Source organism: Bufo bufo, chromosome 2 (assembly GCF_905171765.1).
Source record: "Bufo bufo chromosome 2, aBufBuf1.1, whole genome shotgun sequence".
Lineage (NCBI taxonomy): Eukaryota > Metazoa > Chordata > Amphibia > Anura > Bufonidae > Bufo > Bufo bufo.
Window position 1 is genome coordinate 292,850,210 of NC_053390.1, and position 24,863 is coordinate 292,875,072.

At 47.0% G+C, this 24,863-nt stretch overlaps 1 protein-coding gene across 1 annotated transcript in view; it reads right to left on the reverse strand.

Annotated features, from left to right (window-relative positions):
• The window catches only part of PARP2 (poly(ADP-ribose) polymerase 2), a 110,012-nt gene that overhangs the window by 35,995 nt on the left and 49,154 nt on the right, over positions 1-24,863 (reverse strand). Inside the window, exon 7 of the mRNA XM_040416755.1 lies at positions 14,070-14,120. Coding sequence (XP_040272689.1) covers positions 14,070-14,120 — 51 coding nt within the window. The remainder of the gene's footprint in view (positions 1-14,069; positions 14,121-24,863) is intronic.

A 24,863-nucleotide genomic window follows, 5' to 3' on the forward strand; every position in this document is an offset into this window, starting at 1 on the left:
TGTAAAAATATACCCCGATAAAGCTACCCACCCTCCCCATAATAAACCCCGAAATAATAATCAGTTTCATTTCAGGGACAACTAAACCCGAAGTGACCATTGACGCACACATTTTGCACTTCCTGCAGGTAAACCAATTGAGCATTACCATCAGCATCCCCCTCCTCCTGAAAAGGATGCTTATAAATAGAGATGAGCGAATTTCATATTTTGAAATTTATTCACACTTCGTTTATTGGTAAAAGGTGAATTGCGTTATGGATTCCGTTACCACGGACCATAACGCAGTTCTATGACGGAATGCCTTTAGAGTTCATTCCGTCATAATACAAGTCAATGGTCTGCAAAACAGATCCGTCCCGTTTCGCAGGAGAGGACTCCCCTACATAACAGGGCAGATCAGTTTTGCATCCCACAGACTTCTATTATAACGGAACGAATAACGGAATGCCTCTAAAGGCATTCCATTATGCATTCTGTCATAGAATTGCGTTATGGTCCGTGGTAACGGAATCCATAACGCAATTCACCTTTTACCAATAAACGAAGTGTGAATAAATTTCAAGAAAATCACTCATCTCTGCTTATAAACAGTATGCCTTCAACCATGCAGCAAAGGTAGATACGGTACGGCTTCAGGTTAGGTGCCCCTTTATACAAAAAAAGAACACCCCCAACAATCCTGCCCACCCACAGTGATTACATAACTCCCCAACTTGTTTCAATATAAAAAAAAATAAAAAAAATACCCACCCACTTTGGATGCATACATCCATCATTTAATGGAACAAAAATTATACATATATGCAGTAAAAAAAAAAAAAAAAAAAAAAAAAAGCTGCAGGAGAGGAATGAAATGAACCAAAACAGGAGGTAGTGGTGGAAGGAAAGTTGGTGGTGGGGCTGTGGGTGGGTACACTACAGTATTAAACAGGCGGGAGAACATTGGGTGTGGTAGGCAGAGGGGAAAAAAAAAAAGGATGAAGTGAAGAAAAAGGAGAGAAAATAGGCTGTTAAAGACATGGTCGGGTAACAGTTACACAAAGTGTTATTGAGACTGGGGTGATTGGAACTGCGAACTTCCTGTCTGTGGGGTGCATGCCATTCGGAGATTAGCCACCAATGTGTCCACCTCTGGTGGGTAAAAGGGGGGCAGAAAATACTCCACAGAGCTAAGCACATAAGCCATAAATCTTGATCGACTAGGTTCAGGCAACCAGCGTATTCGGTCAGCCAGCGTACGGCTAAAGGCATCAGCATCATCCTCAGCCCATGTCCTCCGCAACAGGGCCAGAATTTCATCATCCAACTCCTGTGTAATCTTGGCCCTGCTACGGATAATACATTTCCCCCCAATCTTTGCAGGTGGCACACGTGGTGGTGGTGGCACTGGCTCAGTACTTTGTCCTGCTACAGCAAAGTCCATGCTTGGCCCCTCAGTTTCCACAGCAACTGGCACAGAAGAGCCTTCAAGCGGTTCACTCTCCTTTGCCGGGGGCAATCCCATTTCTTTGTCTAGATTTGAAGAAGTCCTGTTGCAGAAAACAGAAGAAAAATGTTAAACTGGTAGTCACAGTACAAATGCAGAAAATACTATTTGTTAAAGGGAACCTGTCACGTTGTACATGCAGTCCTATCAGGCTATTACACAGCAGAAAGAGCTGAGCAGATTGAGATACACAATATTATTCCACAAAACTAGTTAACTTTCTACTTATTTAAAAGGGAGTCTTTCACCTAAACTGACCATTATAGAACACTAACACCATGATCTGCATTATAGTCCCCATATTGGAATGCTACTTACCGTATAGCTTTCCGTCGCTTATTTTTCGCTAAAAAAACATTTATTCAATGTTAATTAGGTTCTGAAGGTTGCCCAGGGGCGGCGTTCAAGCGGCCGGTGGCCAGGCCCCTCGTCACTTTTCATATGAAACCCCTCCCCTTTCACCCCTCTGGTCCACCCAAGGTTCTTCAGAAATTCAGCGCCAGCGCTGTTCACAAGATTCGCCGCGCCTGCGCACTTCATTCCCTATTATGGGCAGAGGCACAAGGCCGGCTAGATGTACGGGGCGGCACATGCGCAATAAACACTCTTGTGCCTCTGCCTATAATGGGGAATAAAGTGCGCAGGCGCGGCGAATCTTGTGAACGGCGCTGGCACTGAATCTCTGAAGAACCTAGAACAGGCCAGAGGGGTGAAAGGGGAGGGGTTTGATATGAAAAGCGACGAGCGGCCTGGGCACCGGCCACTTGAACGCTGCCCCTGGGTACTTTCAGAACCTAAATTAACATATTGAATAAAAGTGTTTATCTAAAATAAGCTACGGACAGCTATACGGTAAGTAGCATTCCAATATGGGGACTATAATGCAGATGTGTTAGTGTTCTATAATGGTCAGTTTAGGTGAAAGACTCCCTTTAAACCTCTTCTCTTTCTACTCTTCGGAGTCTAGTGGGTGGTTCTACCTGACAACCAACTATGTGTTTGTATAGCCATATATTGTAGCCTGTCAATCACTTGGTAGGCCCGCCCACTGGACTCCTAAGCATAAAGGAGTTATACAAATAAAGTTATGCCAAATCACTTTCTACAATACTATAAATCTGCTCAGATCTCTCTGCACTACAACATGAGGCCTACAGATGAGACACCATGGTCAATGTGACAGGTTCACTTTTACTAGGCAGCAGTCAAAAAATAATAATAAATCAACCCAAAACTTACTAGGGTATACTGTGTTCTAGATCCGCGCCATTTTCTGATTCTGAAAGTGCTTCAGTAGTTAACAATGTTGTTTGGACTCCAATGGCGACATCCATGGACACATTTAGCATCCCTGGATGGTCACAGCAGGCTGTAGACTGCTTTAGACTGCCACATCATAAATCAGTTGCCTGAAATTGGGAGATCACTGCACATATATACATATGTGTATCTACGAAGATGCTCTGTGTACAGCTATCTACAGACTGCCATCAAGAGCTCACAGCAGCAGAAGCAGAGGGAAAAAGTAAAGGCGACGAGAAACCTGACAATCCAGCCCAGGGCGAACTGCTTGGCAGGGCAAACAAAGGATAACAGAGCAGATTCTGGACTGGCCGAAGTTTATTTTTATTATACATGCACCATTATATTACAGAATGTCACAGAACAATTTATACTTCATCAAGTTCAGGAGAACCCCTTTAATGTGATAAGTGCAATGCTTACGGGCAAGGTTGCCTTGTTTGCCTGAGGAACATCAACAGCGTCATATATTGGTAAGGTTTGCGTTTGGAAGGAGACGACCCACTCTTTTCCTCCATGGACATCTCCTTGCGGAACCTGTCCCGCACTGACCGCCATCTATTTTTGACGTCCTTCTCTGAAAACAAAAAGTAAATGGAACCTTTAAATAACATGCAATAAAGAACCAAACTAATACCAGAGCCTGTAAAGAGTTGATGAAACTATTCGAAGACCTATGGATATACATGTCTGTGCAAGTTATAAGAATTGGCTCTATATGCACTTAAAGAGGACCTTTCATCTGACAAAAAATTGTGATCTAAGTGTCATGATCTGTACAGCGGCACCCAGGGATCTCTCTGCACTTACTATTATCCCAGGGCGCCGCTTCGTTCTCCCGTTATGCCCTCCAGTATGTTTGGTCACTTGGATATAGTAGGAGGAGACTGCCCTTGTTCTCCTGGGCGTCTCCTTCTTCTAGGCTGTAGCGCTGGCCAATCGCAGCGCAGAGCTCACAGCCTGGGAGAAGAAAACCTCCCAGGCTGTGAGCTCTGCGCTGCGATTGGCCAGCGCTACTGCCTGGGAGAAGGAGACGCCCAGGAGAACAAGGGCAGTCTCCTCCTACTATAACCAAGTGACCGAACATACCGGAGGGCATAGCAGGAGAACGGAGCGGCGCCCTGGGATAATAGTAAGTGCAGAGAGATCCCTGGGTGCCGCTGTACAGATCATGACACTTAGTTCACAATTTTTGGCCAAATGAAAGGTCCTCTTTAAAGAGGTTGTCCCATCGAGCCATTTCCATAGTGAGATGAGACTAAGTGCTGGCCCCAGATAGCCGAGTGGGCCAGCACTCCACTGTTTCTGTAACCTCCCTAGGGTCGCTGCTTAGTCCCATCTCACTGTAGAAACAGTAAGATGAGACAACCCTTAGTAGTGATCATGATGAGGTAGAAATAGCTTGTCTCAAGAAATAGACTGCATTCAACGGCATAGCAAATATAGTAAAGAAGGACTTTTAGATTACCGTTCCTGCAAATTACAATAAAAAAAATAATATTTGATATTTATCCAATGGGGTGGACACTTACCAATGGTCCCCTGCTCTTTGACGGTGAGCCCATCCCAGGTAGGGTACAAGTTGCGGAAGATGGTCGTCCACGCATCTTCTCTTGCCTGCCGATCACTGTACCCCTCCGCTGCAGCATCCCAAAGCTCAGGATGTTTTTCCACCTGCATTAGAGAGAAAAAAAAAAGGAAAAAAAAAAAAAAAAAAAAAGGAAAAGAAAAGAAAGACGGTCCTTTACTAAATGCTGCCCACACAAAATCACAACATGAAAAACAAGCCAAAATCAATCTGCATTGAAATAAGGAACTGTAAAAATAAATGTAACAAATATGTGACAATTACAATGGAATTACTTACTTCTTGAATGAGGTGCTTCACATTTATGGACATCCTTTGGTGGGATGGTAGTTTCACATTTGATTTCTGAAGCTCCCAGTCCTGTTCCCTGAAGCATTCAGTCATAAAATGCTGGCGAATTGCTTCCTGTTGTTAATTTGCATGTTTGACAGCGTGAGAAATGTATATAAAACTGCATGTAAAACCGCATGTCAGCACACACATGGGTTCGCGTCCCCCCCCCCCCCAATGGAGCCAATGATTTAACATAATAATTTTACTTTACATTTTAAAATAGTAATTCCAGTTTAATGGGGTGTTAGGAATGTCCCACACATTTTCCAACAGATTTTCAGCATTTGGAAATTATTTTTTAACGACGCAGACAGATTATACAATTTGTTTTAAAAATAGATATTAGAATTGTTTATTTAAATATTTTAGTTCTATATTTTATTTTTAAAAGTTCCTTGGGACAGCCATTTTGGAGACATCCTTCTTTTCTGTATAGTCTGCTTTAAGGCAGCCGCAATTAAAAGGAGTTAATAGACCAAGTAGTGTCACTAGACCAGTCTATAGGTAGTGACGGAGTATAGCCAGTGTTCTAGAGACCAGAGAGTGGCAAAGGAAGTATATGCAAAACTGTAAATACGTGTATAATAAAACACTGACATTAAAATGCCATTTTCTGATGATACGATCCCCTCAGAAAGTTTTTTTACGTAATCTGAGGAAGCTTCAATTGCACAAAATCAGAAGAATAGGGTTTTCCAGGCTAATATCCAATTGGTGAGGGTCCAACCTGAGAATAGGTCATCAAAATCATGAGCCTGGAAAAACCTTTAAAGGGAACCTGTCATCAACTTTATGCTGACCTCACTGATAGTGACAGAAAATGAGATTTTTGTGAACTCACCTGTAAAATCTCTTTCTCGCTTAGTTCATTGGGGCACACAGGACTGTGGGTATAAGCTGCTGCTGCCACTAGGAGGCGACACTAGGCTGAAAAGTGATAACTCCTCCCCTGCCGGCTATACCCCCTCCAGCCTGGAGAGAGCATATCAGTTTGTGCCCAAGCAGTAGGAGAGAAAAAACCCATACAGGAAACAACCCATAACATAACCAATGGTAGTCAAACCGAACCAGAACTGAGGACCGAACCAGCATACCAATCGCCATCACTTGCAGTAATAATAGAAACAATGGGTGGGAGCTGTGTCCCCCAATGAACTAAGCGAGAGATATTTTACAGGTGAGTTCACAAAAATCTTGTTTTCTCGCTCGTATCATTGGGGGACACAGGACTGTGGGATGTTCCAAAGCAGTCCACAGGGCGGGAAGAACACATCCTCATGAAAACTGCCTCGCGGAAGCTCAAGACACCGCTGCCTGCAAGACCTTGTGGCCCAGTGCAGCGTCCGCTGATGCAAAAGTATGCACCTGGTAAAACTTGGTGAACGTGTGCAAGGAAGACCAAGTCGCTGCCTTACACAACTGTGAAGCGGAAGCATGGTGGAACCGAGCCCAAGAAGTGCCCACCGCCCTGGTCGAGTGGGCCATAACCCCGAGGGACGGTACCTTGCCCCGGGAGCGGTATGCCTCCGCAATCGCCAAACGAATCCACTTGGCAATCATCACCTTAAAGGCTGGCAAGGCTTTGCGGGGACCTTCAGAAACAACAAATAGGGAGTCCGTACGGCAGAACGAACTAGAAATGGACAGGTAAATCCTCAGAGCCCGAACCACGTCCAGCTGATGGAGAGCTCGCTCCCTAGGATGTGAGGGAGAGGGGCAGAACAAAGGGAGAACAATGTCTTCGTTGACGTGAAAGGCAGAGACTACCTTCGGCTGAAAAGAAGGTACCGGGCGGAGCACCGCCTTATCTTGGTGGAGAACAAGAAAGGGCTCCTTACAAGAGAGCGCTGCCAATTCTGACACGTGCCTAATGGAGGTGATTGCCATCAGGAAGGCAACCTTCCAGGAAAGAGGGGAAACAGCGTCTAGAGGCTCAAAAGGGGCAGATTGGAGGGAACCTAGAACCAGGTTCAAGTCCCAAGAGGGTAAAGGGGGCGATATGGTGGGACAGTGTGAGCCACCCCTTGTAGAAAGGTCTTAACCAGGGCCTGTCTGGCTAAAGGACGCTGGAAAAAAAACTGACAGCGCCAATACTTGGCCCTTTAAAGAACTAAGTGCAAGATCCAATTCCAGACCCGACTGCAGAAAGGAAAGGATGGTGGGAAGTGAGAAGCGCAGTGGAGGGAGGCCACGTTCTGCACAGAAAGGACCTCCAAGTTCTATAATAAATCTTGGAAGACGCTGGTTTCCTGGCCTTAATCATTGTGTGGATGACCCTGTCAGGGAAACCACGCTGCCTCAGAATGGCAGTTTCAATAGCCACGCTGTCAAACGTAGCGACTCTAAACGCTGGTGGAAGACAGGGCCCTGAGGGAGAAGATCGACTCTGAGCGGAAGAGGCCATGGCGTGTCTCCTAGAAGGAGCACGATATCGGTGTACCACACGCAACAGGGCCAATCCGGAGCAATGAAAATCATCTGGATGCCCTCCAACCTGATTCTGCGCAGGACTCCGGGCAGGAGGGGACTACGTACAGTAGAGAGATCCCGTCCCATGGTGCCACCAGTGCGTCTACAGCGCACGCTCGAGGATCTCTTGTTCGAGAGAAGGCGAGAAGTTTGTTGTTGAGTCTGGATGCCATCAAGTCCACCTCTGGTCGGCCCCAACGGAGACAAATGGAGTTGAACACTTCCGGGTGCAGCGACCACTCTCCAGGGTCCACGGTTGTCCGACTCAGGAAATCCGCAGTCCAATTATCCACCCCCGGAATGTAGACCGCCAATCCTGAGAATGGGGAGACCCGGCGAGAGAAGGAGAGGGGGGGGAAGGGGGGAAGGGAGGTAAAATACTCACCCATTACCAATTACCCACCCCATCTTCATCCTCTTCCCTTCACCCTCCCTTAACAGACCAGCAGGGTCACCTCTTAAGCAGTTGGCACCCGAAGTGGCAGGAGACTGGTATGGTGGGAGGGTCTTCACAGAACCAGGTGACCCTTTGGCTGGCGGGAAGCAGGGGAGCGAGGCTGCCCTGGTCCACCTTTTCTTCTGTGGGGAGGTTGGGCAGTGAGGGAAGCAGACACCGGTCTTGCTCCCAGGGAAGAAAGAGGATAGGCAACTCTGCTTCCCATACCTAAAAAAAAGGGAAAAAAAAAAAGGGAAAAATAACAAAAGGAAGCCGCCCTGCAAGCAGGGAGGTCTGCCTCCTACGACACTAAGCCAAAAACTGATATGCTCTCTCCAGGCTGGAGGGGGTATAGCCGGCAGGGGAAAAGTTATCACTTTTCAGCCTAGTGTCGCCTCCTAGTGGCAGCAGCAGCTATACCCACGGTCCTGTGTCCCCCAATGATACGAGCGAGAAATGCAGATTTCAGCGGTGTGTCACTCATGAGCTAAAGTAAGTGATTGCTGAGAACCAGCATCATAATCATTTAGGGCTGCAACGATTAATCGACGTTATCGATAATATTCGATAACAGGATTCGTTGTCAACGAATCCAGTTATCGAATAATCGGCCGATTCGTTGCTATGCGGGCGGTCAGGTGCTATGCCTGCGGGTCCTTGAACTTTAAATTACCGCATCTTTATTACCTTACAATGAATCTCCAGTAACAGGCAGAGCGGGCGGCGGCGTAACGTCACTTACTCACATGACGCGCATGCTCCGCCTGTGTCATTCATAAAGTGGGCGGAGCAGGCGCGTCACGTTCAGGGGCGTAGCTAGAAATGCATGGGCCCCATAGCAAAAAAAAATTATGGGCCCCCCCCCCCCATAACAGTGTCCCTGACAGTGACTGACCCCCAACAGGGGGTGGAGGCCGACAACTATTGTAAGACGGACCCTGCGTTCCTTATGTAAGTGAGCTTAAAGGGAACCTGTCACCAAAAAATCACTTAATAAGCTGTTAATAGTACCTTTTAGTGCTGCATAGTAGTTTCCTAATGCACTTTTTCTTCATTTAGCCTCCTTGAGAAATCGATGTTTTATTCAGCCGCTGCCCCGTGCTTCAAGTCAGGTTGGAAGTCAAGGGGGCAGCGGCCTAGGCGTCTCCAATCCTGCTCTCCCCGCCTCCCGCCGCCTTTATTGACACGCCGGATCTCAGTGCCGGGACCACGCTCCCAGCCCGCATGCGCAGTAAAGGGCTGCTGTAGCCTGTAGCGCAATCCCGGCTCCGGCTCGTACACTCAGCCGGCTTCAGTTTCGCTACTGCGCATGCGCCCGCCAGCCTTACATACTAGCGCAGTTACAGAAGATGCTGGGCACATGCGCAGTAGCGAAACTGAAGCCGGCTGAGTGTACGAGCCGGAGCCGGGATTGCGCTACAGGCTACAGCAGCCCTTTACTGCGCATGCAGGCTGGGAGCGCGGTCCCGGCACTGAGATCCGGCGTGTCAATAAAGGCAGGATTGGAGACGCCTAGGCCGCTGCCCCCTTGATTTCAAACCTGACTTGAAGCAGGGGGCAGCGGCTGAATAAAACATTGATTTCTCAAGGAGGCTAAATGAAGAAAAAGTGCATTAGGAAACTACTATGCAGCACTATAAAGGTACTACATACTAGTACATACTTTGCACAAGTTTATTAGTTACAACTTAAAGGGAACCTGTCACCAAAAAAATCGCTTATTAAGCTGTTAATAGTATTTTTTGGTGACAGGTTCCCTTTAAGTTGTAACTAATAAACTTGTGCAAAGTATGTACTAGTATGTATACTACTATCTAATAATCCTTATCTATCACTTGACACTTCACTAACTTACTGGGGACAGTCAGGACTCCTCTCCACGCCAGACTTTTTCTTTTTACTGTGGCAGACTGCTGGCAGTGCACAAAAGATCAGAATCCATTCACTTCTGTATTGATGACTGATCCTGAAGATCAATTAGGCACACTGGGCGCGGGGGGGCGGGCAGGCAGGCTCCCGCTCTTCACATTCAAAATAGGCAGCCGGCGGCAGCGTAACGTGACGTCACTTCACTCCATCACGCCGCACGTGCATGGCTGGCAGTGCAGGAGGCGGAGCACAGGGGTGTGATTAGGCTGTGCCCAGGCACACCTCGTGCGCACGCCTATGGGTACGCCCCTGTTCCGGCCCCCTCCACCACCTACCTCATCTTCTGCCCCGGGCCCGCCTGCTCCAGTCCTGAGTCCTGACTTGACGCGGCTTCCCCCCAGCCAGGCCTGAGCCGCGGACCGCCCACGCCCCACCCACTACACTGGGCGGGCGGTCGGGCCTGGCTGTCAGTGCCTGTGTGTGTGTTAATAAAAAAAAAAAAAAAAAAAAAAAAGAATGCGATCCGGACGGGCCCCCAGTGGCGTAGGGCCCCATAGCCACTGCTATGGTTGCTATGGCGATCCCTACGCCACTGGTCACGTTACGTCGCCCGCTCTGCCTGTTACTGGAGCTTCATTGTAAGGTAAAAGAAGATGCAATTAAGGAATACTGCTGTGAGCAGCGGGGCCGGCGCTGTTGTGGGGAGGGGGAATCCGTGGATGGCACTGTTGTGGGGAGGGGGAATCCGTGGATGGCACTGTTGTGGGGAGGGGGAATCCGTGGATGGCACTGTTGTGGGGAGGGGGAATCCGGGGATGGCACTGTTGTGGGGAGGGGGAATCCGGGGATGGCACTGTTGTGGGGAGGGGGAATCCGGGGATGGCACTGTTGTGGGGAGGGGGAATCCGGGGATGGCACTGTTGTGGGGAGGGGGAATCCGGGGATGGCACTGTTGTGGGGAGGGGGAATCCGGGGATGGCACTGTTGTGGGGAGGGGGAATCCGGGGATGGCACTGTTGTGGGGAGGGGGAATCCGGGGATGGCACTGTTGTGGGGAGGGGGAATCCGGGGATGGCACTGTTGTGGGGAGGGGGAATCCGGGGATGGCACTGTTGTGGGGAGGGGGAATCCGGGGATGGCACTGTTGTGGGGAGGGGGAATCCGGGGATGGCACTGTTGTGGGGAGGGGGAATCCGGGGATGGCACTGTTGTGGGGAGGGGGAATCCGGGGATGGCACTGTTGTGGGGAGGGGGAATCCGGGGATGGCACTGTTGTGGGGAGGGGGAATCCGGGGATGGCACTGTTGTGGGGAGGGGGAATCCGGGGATGGCACTGTTGTGGGGAGGGGGAATCCGGGGATGGCACTGTTGTGGGGAGGGGGAATCCGGGGATGGCACTGTTGTGGGGAAGGGGAATCCGGGGATGGCACTGTTGTGGGGAGGGGGAATCCGGGGATGGCACTGTTGTGGGGAGGGGGAATCCGGGGATGGCACTGTTGTGGGGAGGGGGAATCCGGGGATGGCACTGTTGTGGGGAGGGGGAATCCGGGGATGGCACTGTTGTGGGGAGGGGGAATCCGGGGATGGCACTGTTGTGGGGAGGGGGAATCCGGGGATGGCACTGTTGTGGGGAGGGGGAATCCGGGGATGGCACTGTTGTGGGGAGGGGGAATCCGGGGATGGCACTGTTGTGGGGAGGGGGAATCCGGGGATGGCACTGTTGTGGGGAGGGGGAATCCGGGGATGGCACTGTTGTGGGGAGGGGGAATCCGGGGATGGCACTGTTGTGGGGAGGGGGAATCCGGGGATGGCACTGTTGTGGGGAGGGGGAATCCGGGGATGGCACTGTTGTGGGGAGGGGGAATCCGGGGATGGCACTGTTGTGGGGAGGGGGAATCCGGGGATGGCACTGTTGTGGGGAGGGGGAATCCGGGGATGGCACTGTTGTGGGGAGGGGGAATCCGGGGATGGCACTGTTGTGGGGAGGGGGAATCCGGGGATGGCACTGTTGTGGGGAGGGGGAATCCGGGGATGGCACTGTTGTGGGGAGGGGGAATCCGGGGATGGCACTGTTGTGGGGAGGGGGAATCCGGGGATGGCACTGTTGTGGGGAGGGGGAATCCGGGGATGGCACTGTTGTGGGGAGGGGGAATCCGGGGATGGCACTGTTGTGGGGAGGGGGAATCCGGGGATGGCACTGTTGTGGGGAGGGGGAATCCGGGGATGGCACTGTTGTGGGGAGGGGGAATCCGGGGATGGCACTGTTGTGGGGAGGGGGAATCCGGGGATGGCACTGTTGTGGGGAGGGGGAATCCGGGGATGGCACTGTTGTGGGAGGGGGAATCCGGGGATGGCACTGTTGTGGGGAGGGGGAATCCGGGGATGGCACTGTTGTGGGGAGGGGGAATCCGGGGATGGCACTGTTGTGGGGAGGGGGAATCCGGGGATGGCACTGTTGTGGGGAGGGGGAATCCGGGGATGGCACTGTTGTGGGGAGGGGGAATCCGGGGATGGCACTGTTGTGGGGAGGGGGAATCCGGGGATGGCACTGTTGTGGGGAGGGGGAATCCGGGGATGGCACTGTTGTGGGGAGGGGGAATCCGGGGATGGCACTGTTGTGGGGAGGGGGAATCCGGGGATGGCACTGTTGTGGGGAGGGGGAATCCGGGGATGGCACTGTTGTGGGGAGGGGGAATCCGGGGATGGCACTGTTGTGGGGAGGGGGAATCCGGGGATGGCACTGTTGTGGGGAGGGGGAATCCGGGGATGGCACTGTTGTGGGGAGGGGGAATCCGGGGATGGCACTGTTGTGGGGAGGGGGAATCCGGGGATGGCACTGTTGTGGGGAGGGGGAATCCGGGGATGGCACTGTTGTGGGGAGGGGGAATCCGGGGATAGCACTGTTGTGGGGAGGGGGAATACGGGGATGGCACTGTTGTGGGGAGGGGGAATCCGGGGATGGCACTGTTGTGGGAGGGGGAATCCGGGGATGGCACTGTTGTGGGGAGGGGGAATCCGGGGATGGCACTGTTGTGGGGAGGGGGAATCCGGGGATGGCACTGTTGTGGGGGGGGGGAATCCGGGGATGGCACTGTTGTGGGGAGGGGGAATCCGGGGATGGCACTGTTGTGGGGAGGGGGAATCCGGGGATGGCACTGTTGTGGGGAGGGGGAATCCGGGGATGGCACTGTTGTGGGGAGGGGGAATCCGGGGATGGCACTGTTGTGGGGAGGGGGATCCGTGGATGGCACCGTTATGGGGAGGGGATCGGTGGATGGCACCGTTATGGGGAGGGGATCCGTGGATATAGTGTCATCCATAGATCCCCCCATAGCATTGTCATCCACAGATCCCCCTCCCCATAACAGTGCACAGATCCCCTTCCCATAACAGTGCCATCCACAGATCCCCTCCATAACAGTGCCATCCACAGAACCCCTCCATAACAGTGCCATCCACAGAACCCCTCCATAACAGTGCCATTCACAATTTGTTTTAATATGACATTTAAACATAATTTTTCAAGTAAAATCATATAAACCCCTTTTTTTGTCATTTTGGTGTTTTTTTCCCGATTAATCAATGAAATTATTGACAACTAATCGATTATTCAAATAATCGTTAGCTGCAGGCAATCATTGCAGCCAAGACTTTGAAAAGAGTCAGATCTACCTGAGAAGAGTCCTGGTTATTCATAATCTCCTGCACTCTCACCCATCTGCTGATGATTGGCAGTTTTCTCCTAGAGAGAAAGGGAGATAACTAGGTAGAAGACTGTCAGTCATCAGCAGGTGGGCAGGGAGAGCAGGAATTCATGAACAACCATGACTTCTCAGAGGTTGGTTCTCGGCAACCACTTACTTTTAACTTATAAATGACAGACTTCTGAAATCAACTCACCTGTCTCTATTTTATGCTTCCATTAGTATAGGCAGCATAAAGTTGATGACAGGTTCCCTTTAAAGGGGGTTGTACGATAAAAAAATGAAAATCAGACATCATATAGTACATGATAATCTCTAACAAACCAGCTAGAACCAGCCCTGTACCTCACATGGATCCAGAGATCTTCCCATTTATTGCTTCAATTGTTCCGCTAGATTTACTTCAGAATGGCAGCTCAGGGGCCATGTCCTATCTGCTACAGCTCTCTCCCTATCACAGTTCCGGGGACATGCCCTTTCTACTGCCACTCTCTTCCTGTAACTGCCACAGTTTCTAACAAAATAAGGCTGGTGACAGTTGATTTATTGAGAGCGACCACCTCAGGGCGGACAAGAAATACAGAAGAGCACAAACAGCAGGTGGCGCTATACAGACTGATTTCATTTAATAGCTTAGTGGCTATGCTAAAAAAATGTGTACAATGCAATTACAAAAGTATTCATACCTAGGAGATGGTTTGAAAAATGTAGAATATTTTTTGTGGTGCAACCCCTTAAGTGCCAAGTAGTGCATATAGTTAACAAGTAACTCTTACATAAAGAGAAGCAATGAACCAGTATTTACAAAAAATATATATATAAAAAATGCATGTAACAATGTACCGCATACATTTAAAGGGCAGGCATAACTTTTCTTACCTGGTTCAACATGACATCATATACCTCTTCACCTTCACTGTACACATGTGCCTAGAATACAGAGTTAATGGTCAGTGACTAAATACGTTCACATAATATACTGCTGCTCCAACAAAACAAACTATGCTTAAAGAATAATGACCGCATTCATGATACAGCCTTACAAGTGGTGTCCATGGATCTAATGCTCTATCCATGAGCCATTATTCCAAAATTATTTCAAAACAAATTAAAAGGGAATCTGTCATCAACTTTATGCTGACCTCACAGAGGGCAGCATAAACTAGCGACATAAATGCCGATTTCAGCGGTGTGTCACTCACGAGCCAAAAGCAAGTGGCTGCCGAGAACTAGCATCACAACCATTGCAGCACAGGCCCCGAAAAGAGCCACATCCACCCGAGAAGAGCCATGGCCATCCACAATCTCCCGCACTGACACCCACCGGCCGATGATTGGCAGTTCTCTCCCAGAGAGAAAGGGAGAAAACTAGGTAGAAGACTGTCAGTCATCAGCAGGTGGGCAGGGAGAGCAGGAGACCACGAACAACCATGACTCCTCTCAGGCGGCCGCGATTCCCCTCCAGGCCCAGTCCGCAATGACTACGACGCTGGCCCTCGGCAACCACCCACTTCCAACCCATAAATGACAGACCGCTGAAATCAACTCACCTGTCCCTACCCCATTCTGCCGTCAGTATGGGCAGCACAAAAGGTGAAGACAGGCCCCCTTTTTTTTAATATATAATTCTTTGTTTTCTTTTCCATAATACAAATTATAGCAATCTTTTAATTTCATAACATTATAATTTCAATAACATTTTATAAACCCCACCACCCATACTCTTTTCCACATGGTGAAATATAAAAAAAAAAGCCTTTTCTCTCTCCCCAACTCCAGCACACCCCATGCCATCATCTCAAAGGAAAATCACTTTATTAACCATTTCTGCCATGTTCTGATAAATCTATGTTTTTTCTTAAAGAGGACCTTTAAGTATGCTGCCATGTAGAGCGGCGCCCAGGGATCTCACTGCACTTACTATTATCCCCGGGCGCCGCTCCGTTCTCCCGTTATGCCCTCCGGTACCTTTGCTCCTTAAGTTATAGTAGGCGGGTCTTCCCTTGTCCTGTGGGCGTCTCCTTCTACTAGGCTGTAGCGCTGGCCAATCGCAGCGCACAGCTCACAGCCTGGGAGAAAAAAACCTCCCAGGCTGTGAGCTGTGCGCTGCGATTGGCCAGCGCTACAGCCTAGTAGAAGGAGATGCCCACAGGACAAGGGAAGACCCGCCTACTATAACTTAAGGAGCAAAGGTACCGGAGGGCATAACGGGAGAACGGAGCGGCGCCCGGGGATAATAGTAAGTGCAGTGAGATCCCTGGGCGCCGCTCTACATGGCAGCATACTTAGTTCACATAGTTTTTACAAGTTAAAGGGCCTCTTTAATGTTTGCCAGGTGAAATTCCTCTATGGCAAGTGAAGTTCTGGTGAGCCTCTCCCATTCCCTAACCGTGGGTACAGCACTACCTCCCCAATGTCGAACAATACATTCCTTGCTTGAAACAGCAGTTTGGATACTATTTCTCGATGTTGGGGGTTGTCGATTTTTTCCATCACCCCCAGTATGCATATCTCAAATTGCCTGGGGATTTTAATCCTGTGATATTGCTCTATTCTATCATTTACCTTTGCCCAGAACTCTTGAGTTTTTATGCATAACCAGAGTATATGGACATAGTCCACCCCGACTTCCCCACATTTTAGGCAGCTAAAGATTTTAGGTTTGTAACACTTCATTAGTATCCTAGGGGAATAATACAGGCGATACAGTATATTAAATTGGGTAATCCTATATGAAAAACTCTTTGAAATCCTATTTTTTTTCTTGTATAGCCAGATCCCAAAACTCTTCTCGCTGAGGGTTTATAACATCTCGCCATTTATGCATTAAACTAATAGCTGCTCTCTTAGTTTTTTGCTGTAATAAGCATTCATATATTTTAGATACTAAATTTTCCCCCTGGTGTCAATTTAGAAATATTAACCGACGACTGTGGGAGAGTATCAATTTGTATATCTTTTCCTAGCGATGCTCGTAGTGCATATTTTAATTGTAAATAATAAAACCTCAGGTCTATATTACCAAGTCCATAGTCCTTTTTAAGATCTTCATACAGTATTACATCTCCCTGTCTCCATACCTGGCCTAATTTATAGACTCCATGTTTCCGCCAAATTTTCTGTTCAATTAACTTAAGTTCTGAGAGGTGGGTGCTTTCCCACAATAAGGTGTCAACATGGGAGTCCAGTCTGATTCCACAGTGCTCTTACCTGCCTCCAGACCCTGTCCTGTTTAAATAACGGTATCTTACGACCCTATTGTGTCAGAATACCAGCATTTATCCCGTCGATCATGGCCTTGTATCTTTGCGTGTTACTCCACGTTATCATGTTTTTTATATGCCCCGACATGAAATAAAGTTCCAGGTCTGGCACTGATAATCCACCCTCCTTCTCATGAATGCACAATATTTCTGCTTTTATCCTTGGTTTTTTTCCCTCGCCATATCAAATCCATTAAGAGGCTGGCTATTATTTAGAATATTTTTTGGGGGAATATTACCGGTGAATTCCATAGACTATAGTTCAGGGAAGGTAATAGGCACATTTTTACCAAAGATATACGACCTGCCATCGAGACAGTCTTTTCCATACCTCTTTTTTTTCCTAATCTCTTGTATTTTAGGGATCACATTCAGTTGAACATATCCATTGGGATTTGGAGTTATTTGAATGCCCAGATATTTAACGGGTTAATTCTCTTAATTTCCAATGGTCCTGGTATAAAATTGTTCAAAGGATTAATCGGGACACAGGCCGATTTAGACCAATTTATATTTAACCCCATATTGGTCAAATACCTGAAAAATTTTCATAAGTGATCTATGTGAACCTACAAACATAATGTCATCTGCATATAAAGCAATTTTTTCCTCGTGCTCACCGAACCTGAACCCTACTATTTCTTTATCTTGCCTAATCATATCAGCTAACGGCTCCATAGCTATAGAAAAGCGTAACGGGGAAAGTGGGCATCCCTGTCTAACCCCCCTACCTATATGTATATTATCGGAATATTCCCTATTTAATATCACTTTTGCTGTGATTTCCGTATATAGCAGTCTTACCCATGAAATAAAGTTGTCACCAAAACCCATCTTCTTCAATGTTATAATCAGAAAGGGCCATTCTATCGTATCAAACGCCTTTGAGGCATCTATATTAGGCATTATTCCAAATTATTTAAAGAGAATGTGTCGCCTATATTTTTTTTCTGCCAATTAAAACCAGACAGTGATACCTTGTTTTTTTTTATTCCTTTTTCTATACACTATTATGGGGACAGCCATTTTGCCAGAGTTGCTGTTAGAGGCCTTTTCTGGGATTTTTAAATGCTTTTTTGATGCCTCGTCCTTAGGATAGGCCATCAATATCGGATCGGTCCTAGACACAGACGCTTGAAAGGGAGCAGTACTGCAGTAACCAACTCAGTCCACTACAAAAAGGCCGGCGCCGTGTTGTTTCAGCAGCAGAGCTTTATCCAAGTAACTGATCGGAGTGGGTGTGCCATGTTGGACTCTCACTGATCAGATATCAATGGCAATCCAGAGGATAGAAAAATCGCAGAAAACCCCTTTCGGCCTAGTTCACACTTCAGTGTTTTGATGACCGATTTCCGCCGGTGACTGAGCCAAAACCTGAAGTGGAGCCCACAGAGATAAGAAGAAAAGAGCTGTACCTGTTTTGCGTTTTTTACCCACACCTGGTTTTGGCTCACAATAAACTTATGGAAATAACTGACCAAATAACTGAAGTGTGAACTACAGCTTAAAAGGAAAAACAGGTTTTACATTATCGTGTATTGCTAGCTCGGCTGAACGTAAGGATACCTTTCCATTGCTTCATTTAGAATAAAAAGCAAATTTAGGGCCAGATTTATCAAACTGTGCAGCGAGAGCGGAGCAGATAGCCCCGCCACATTTATCATCTACGCCAGTTTTCCGGCATAGAACATGGGTATCTATGCCTGCCAGGGGCTGGCATAGATTTCAGTTGAGGCGCATGGACTTCCCGGATGCAATGCCGACCTTAAACGCAGCATATAACAGCGCACCTGGGTATCACAGCCAGGCTATGATAAATCTCCCCATAGTCCACCTACAAGTGCACCAAGGGCAGGCCCAAGCCTCTCGTGTACCCTTGCCCCTCCACCAGCCTCTTCCTCTACTTCTTCACTGACGGAGCCAGGGCCAGCATAGTTATTTCACCTGCCTTTTCAATCAGAGAGGGAGGGACTGGCAGAGGAATAATGTTATGGCTCATGGAATGTTATTTTTCATGAAACATGCTATTGTGCAAAAGTAGTAACAGAAAAAACAAAAAACTATACAAAATTTGATATATAGTCATAACCCTACAGAGATTATTTTTTTTTAATGCTGCACTGTTAGGCCCCTTTCACACGGACGAGTATTCCGCACGGATGCGATGCGCGAGTTGATCGCATTGCACCCGCACTGAATACCGACCCATTCATTTCTATGGGGCTGTTCACATGAGCGGTGATTTTCACGCATCACTTGTGCGTTGCGTGAAAAATCGCAGCATGCTCTATATTCTGCGTTTTTCACGCAACGCAGGCCCCATAGAAGTGAATGGGTCTGCGTGAAAATCGCAAGCATCCGCGAGCAAGTGCGGACACTGTGCGATTTTCACGCACGGTTGCTAGGAGACAATCGGGATGGAGACCAGATTATTATTTTCCCTTATAACATGGTTATAAGGGAAAATAATAGCATTCTGAATACAGAATGCATAGTAAAATAGGGCTGGAGGGTTTAAAAAAAATAATAATAATAATTTAACTCCCCTTAGTCCACTTGATCGTGCTGCCGGCTTCTCGTCTGTCTCCTTCTTTGCTTAACAGGACCTGTGGTGAGCATTCATAGCAGGAACAGGACCTGTGGTGACGTCACTCCGGTCATCACATGATCTTTTACCATGGTGAGGGATCATGTGATGACCGGAGTGACGTCACCACAGGTCCTGTTCCTGCTATGAATGCTCACCACAGGTCCTGTTCCTGCTATGAATGCTCACCACAGGTCCTGTTCCTGCTATGAATGCTCACCACAGGTCCTGTTCAGCAAAGAAGGAGACAGACGAGAAGCCAACAGAGCGATCAAGTGGACTAAGGTGAGTTCAATTATTTAAAAAAAAAAATTTTTTTTAACCTCTCCAGCCCTATTTTACTATGCATTCTGTATTCAGAATGCTATTATATTCCCTTATAACCATGTTATAAAGGAAAAATAATACAATCTACAGAACACCGATCCCAAGCCCGAACTTCTGTGAAGAAGTTCGAGTTTGGGTACCAAACATGCGCGATTTTTCTCACGCGAGTGCAAAACGCATTACAATGTTTTGCACTCGCGCAGAAAAATCACGCGTGTTCCCGCAACGCACCCGCACATTTTCCCGCAACGCCCGTGTGAAAGAGGCCTTAAAGGTGTAAATTAAATGCAAAAGAAAATAGTGGATTGCTGTTTCTTTCCCATTCCTGCCCTCACAAAGCAAAATAGGCTTTGTAATGACAGTTGTAGGCTTAAATTCACCAATACTGAAGTGGCTAAAATTCCATCCAATTATTCACATTTCGTTTCAAGAATGCAATTTCTTGAGATTGTGGACACATTTGTTTTTAACTCCTTAAGGACACAGCCTTATTTCACCTTAAGGACCAGGCCATTTTTTGCAAATCTGACCAGTGTCACTTTAAGTGGTGATAACTTAAAAACGCTTTGACTTATCCTGGCCATTCTGAGATAGTTTTTTCGTCACATATTGTACTTCATGACACTGGTAAAATGGAGTAAAAAAAAAATAAATCATTTTTATTTATAAAAAAAAATACAAAATTTGCCAAAAAATTTGCAAATTTCCAAGTTTCAATTTCTCTACTTCTATAATACATAGTAATACCTACAAAAATAGTTATTACTTTACATTCCCCATCTGTCGACTTCATGTTAGGATCATTTTGGGAATGACCTTTTATTTTTGGGGGACGTTACAAGGCTTAGAAGTTTAGAAGTAAATCTTGAAATTTCTCTGAAACTTTCAAAAATCTACTTTTTAAGGACCAGTTCAGGTCTGAAGTCACTTTGTGAGGCTTACATAATAGAAACCACCCAAAAATTACCCCATTCTAGAAACTACACCCCTCAAGGTATTCAAAATTGATTTTACAAACGCCATTAACCCTTTAGGTGTTCCACAAGAATTAATGGAAAATAGAGATATAATTTAAAATTTTCACTTTTTTGGAAGATTTTTCATGTTAATATTTTTTTTCCAGTTACAAAGCAAGGGTTAACAGCCAAACAAAACTCATTTATGGCCGTGATTCTGTAGTTTACAGAAACACCCCATATGTGGTCGTAAACCGCAGTACGGGCACACGGCAGGGCGCAGAAGGAAAAGGAATGCCATACGGTTTTTGGAAGGCAGATTTTGCTAGACTGTTTTTTTTTTTACACCATGTCCCATTTGAAGCCCCCCTGATGCACCCCTAGAGTAGAAACTCCAAAAAAAGTGACCCCATTTTAGAAACTACGGGATAGGGTGAAAGTTTTGTTGGTACTAGTTTAGGGTACATATGATATTTGGTTGCTCTATATTACACTTTTTGTGAGGCAAGGTAACAAGAAAAAGCTGTTTTGGCACTTTTTTTTTTGTTATTTACAACATTCATCTGAAAGGTTAGATCATGTGGTATTTTTATAGGGCAGGTTGTCACGGACGCAGCGATACATAAATAAAAAAAAATTGTATACTTATTAGGTAAGTTTTACACAAGGATTTCATTTTTGAAACAAAAAAATAATAATCATGTTTTAGTGTTTCCATATTCTGAGAGCCATAGTTTTTTCAGTTTTTGGGCCATTATCTTGGGTAGGGTATGATTTTTGCAGGATGAGATGATTGATTGGCACTATTTTGGGGTGCATATGACTTTTTGATCGCTTGCTATTACACTTTTTGTGATGTAAGGTGACAAAAAATGGTTTATTTAGCACAGTTTTTATTTTTTATGGTGTTCATCTGAGGAGTTAGGTCATGTGATATTTTATAGAGCCGGTCGATACGCACGCGGAGATACCTAATATGTCTACTTTTTACCAATTTTTTTTTAACTTTATTTGGGGAAAATGAAGTTTTTGTTTATTTTTACTTGAAACTTAATTTTTGGGGGGGAAAACTTTATTTTTTCAATTTTTTTTCACTTTATTTTTTGTCCCACTTTGGGACTTCAACTTTTGGGGGTCTGATCCTTTACAATGCATTCCAATACTTCTGTATTGGAATGCATTGGCTGTATAAGTAATACTGTGTGTATTACTCATACAGCTTCCGGCCTGTGAGATCCAGGGGGCTGGATCTCACAGGCTAGTCACCGGAAGGCAGCGCGATGCCTTCCTTAGCATCGCGCTGCCTTCCATGCCATCGGGTCCCCCCTACACCCGGATGGGGACCCGATGGCACCGCAATAGGTAAAAGCCACGATTGCCGACGTAGGGGGGGTCATGGGATTGTCTCACTTGGGTAAATAACATTTATTATGTAGAGAAAGTTAATACAATGCACTTACTAATGTATTGTGATTGTCCATATTGATTCCTTTGCTGGCTTCATTCATTTTTCCATCACATTATACATTGCTCTTACCAGAGGTTACGACCACCCTGCAATCCAGCATTGGTGGTCAGGACTTTTGGAGCACATATATGCACACATGCTAAGCAGCTCCTGTCCCGACCACCTCATACCTGCGCTGCAGCAGTGGTCATAATCCCCGGATACGAGCAGTGTATAATGTGATGGAAAAATGAATCCAGCCAGCAAAGGAGGCAATATGGATAATAATACATTAGTAAGTGCCTTGTATTCACTTTATCTACATTAAAGATACCATTTTCTGGTCAGACAACCCCTTTAGGGTACTTTCACATTTGCGGCAGGACGGATCCGACAGGCTGTTAACCGCTATTTCGCCGTGCCGCCGCTCCGTTCCCATTGATTATAATGGGGCCGGGGCGGAGCTCTGGCGCAGTACGGCAGTTCGCGGTGAGAGTCCACCGGACTAAAAAGTCGGACATGCAGGACTTTTAGTCCAGCGGCCTTTCGCCGTGCTGCGCCGGAGCTCCGCCCTGTCCCCATTATAGTCAATGGGGACGGGGCGGCGGTCCGGCGAAATAGCGGAAGGACGGATCCGGCAGTGTGAACAGCCTGTCGGATCCGTCCTGCCGCAAGTGTGAAAGTACCCTTAAATGGAAACCAAAGCACTGTGAAAGAACAGTTTCACAATGTGTGTGCAGGTATACTATAGAGTGACCGGACACTGGCACTACAGAAAGTGCCACCCAGCTTTTCCAGGTGCCTGAATGCCACATTAGTCTGCATAGGCAGGAATGATTTCTTACAGCAAATCTAACATTCATCAGCGTGGGAAAGTAGGATTACAAGCCTTGAAGATCTGTACACATTGTCCACAGTGTTACACTTACTTGCACAATGTAAGTGTAAGTTCACACTTCAGTTATTTCGTCAGTCATTTCCATCGGTTATTGTCAGCAAAAAACAGCAGAACGAAGCCTCCACAGATATAAGATATAACGGAAAGATTTCCTCCTGTTCTGTGTTTTTGCTCCACACCTGGTTTTGGCTCACAATCACCGATTGAAATCACTGACCAAATAGCTGAAGTGTGAACTATCTGACTAGCTATGGCAGTATTTAGAAATGGAGAGTTGAATTTGACTGTGTATTTAGTATTCTGTAGTCTCTATTACAGTTCCACATGTCGGTAACCCAGCTTTCTCAGGAACTTGAAAGGTAAGGGTCCATTCACACATCTGTGTGTGTTTTGCGGATCCACGCATCCACCAAAACACGGACAGCGGCAATGTGCGTTCCGCATTTTGCGGACCGCACATTGCCGGCACTAAGAGAATATGCTTACTCTTGTCTATTGCGGACAAGAATAGGACATGTTCTATTTTTTTCAGGATCGGAATTGCGGACCCGGAAGTGCAGGAAATGTATGGGTCCGCAATTCCGTTCCGCAAAATGTGGAATGGAATTGCGGATGTGTGAATGGAGCCTAACTCTGCCTAGCCATTACATTATGAAGAGGGGTATTCCGGTTATAACAAGTTATCACCTAGCCACAGGATAGGGGATAACTATCAGATCTGTGGGGGTCCTACTGCTGGGAGCCCCATCGATCACAAGAACAGGGGCCCCGTGAAGCCATCCCTGAAGTGGACATAGCGGCTGGTCGGAAAAGCACGCAGCCACTCGATTAATTTCTATGGGAAGGCCGGAGACAGCCGAGCACTGTACTGTGGATAAGGGATAACTTGTTCTAACCAGAATACCCCTTTAAAGAGCGAGGAGAAGGATTTATTTAGGTAGAGTCAGGATTTAGCGGGCCCCAATACAGGTTCTAGCTATAGGAAGGAATTTATCACTACATAACTAAGCACCAGCGATGGTCAGTTCGCAGTGTTCGCAAGCTAACACTTGCGGGCTGCCATCTTGACTCACAAGTCCGGCAATGCACAGGTAAGCCCTTACCTGTGCCGCGAGCCGGTCTGAAATCAAATGCGGTCACCGGGAGCAGGCAGTTCCGAGAACAGCCACCGGGGGCCTTCATAGGACTATTCTCAGAACTGCCTGCTCCCGGTGACCGCATTTGATTTCAGACTGGCTCAAGCACAGGCACAGGCAAGGGCTTACCTGTGCATTGCCGGACTTGTGAGTGAAGGTGGCAGCCCGCATGTGTTCGCTGGCGAACACTGCGAGCTGACCATCACGGCTAGGCACATTTGGAATTAAGCAGTCTAGGAAAGCAGAGTAGCAACCTTTGCAGAGACATAAATGGAAGCCATACATTCTGTATACACTATGGGGGAGATTTATCAAACTGGAGTAAAAGAAAACTGCATTAGTTGCCCATAACAACCAAATCAGATTTCACCTTTAATTTTTTTAAAGCTCCTTTGGAAAATGAAAGGTGGAATCTGATTGGTTGCTATAAGAAGCTAAGCCAGTTTTCCTTTACACCAGTTTGATAAATCTCCCCCTATATCCATAAATACACTGCTCAAAAAAATAAAGGGAACACAAAAATAACACATCCTAGATCTGAATTAAATATTCTTCTGAAATACTTTGTTCTTTACATAGTTGAATGTGCTGACAACAAAAATCACACAAAAAAAAATAAAAATGGAAATCAAATTTTTCAACCCATGGAGGTCTGGATTTGGAGTCACACTCAAAATTAAAGTGGAAAAGCACACTACAGGCTGATCCAACTTTGATGTAATGTCCTTAAAACAAGTCAAAATGAGCCTCAGTAGTGTGTGTGGCCTCCACGTGCCTGTATGACCTCCCTACAACGCCTGTGCATGCTCCTGATGAGGTGGCGGACGGTCTCCTGAGGGATCTCCTCCCAGACCTGGACTAAAGCATCTGCCAACTCCTGGACAGTCTGTGGTGCAACGTGACGTTGGTGGATAGAGCAAGACATGATGTCCCAGATGTGCTCAATTGGATTCAGGTCTGGGGAACGGGCGGGCCAGTCCATAGCATCTATGCCTTCGTCTTGCAGGAACTGCTGACACACTCCAGCCACATGAGGTCTAGCATTGTCTTGCATTAGGA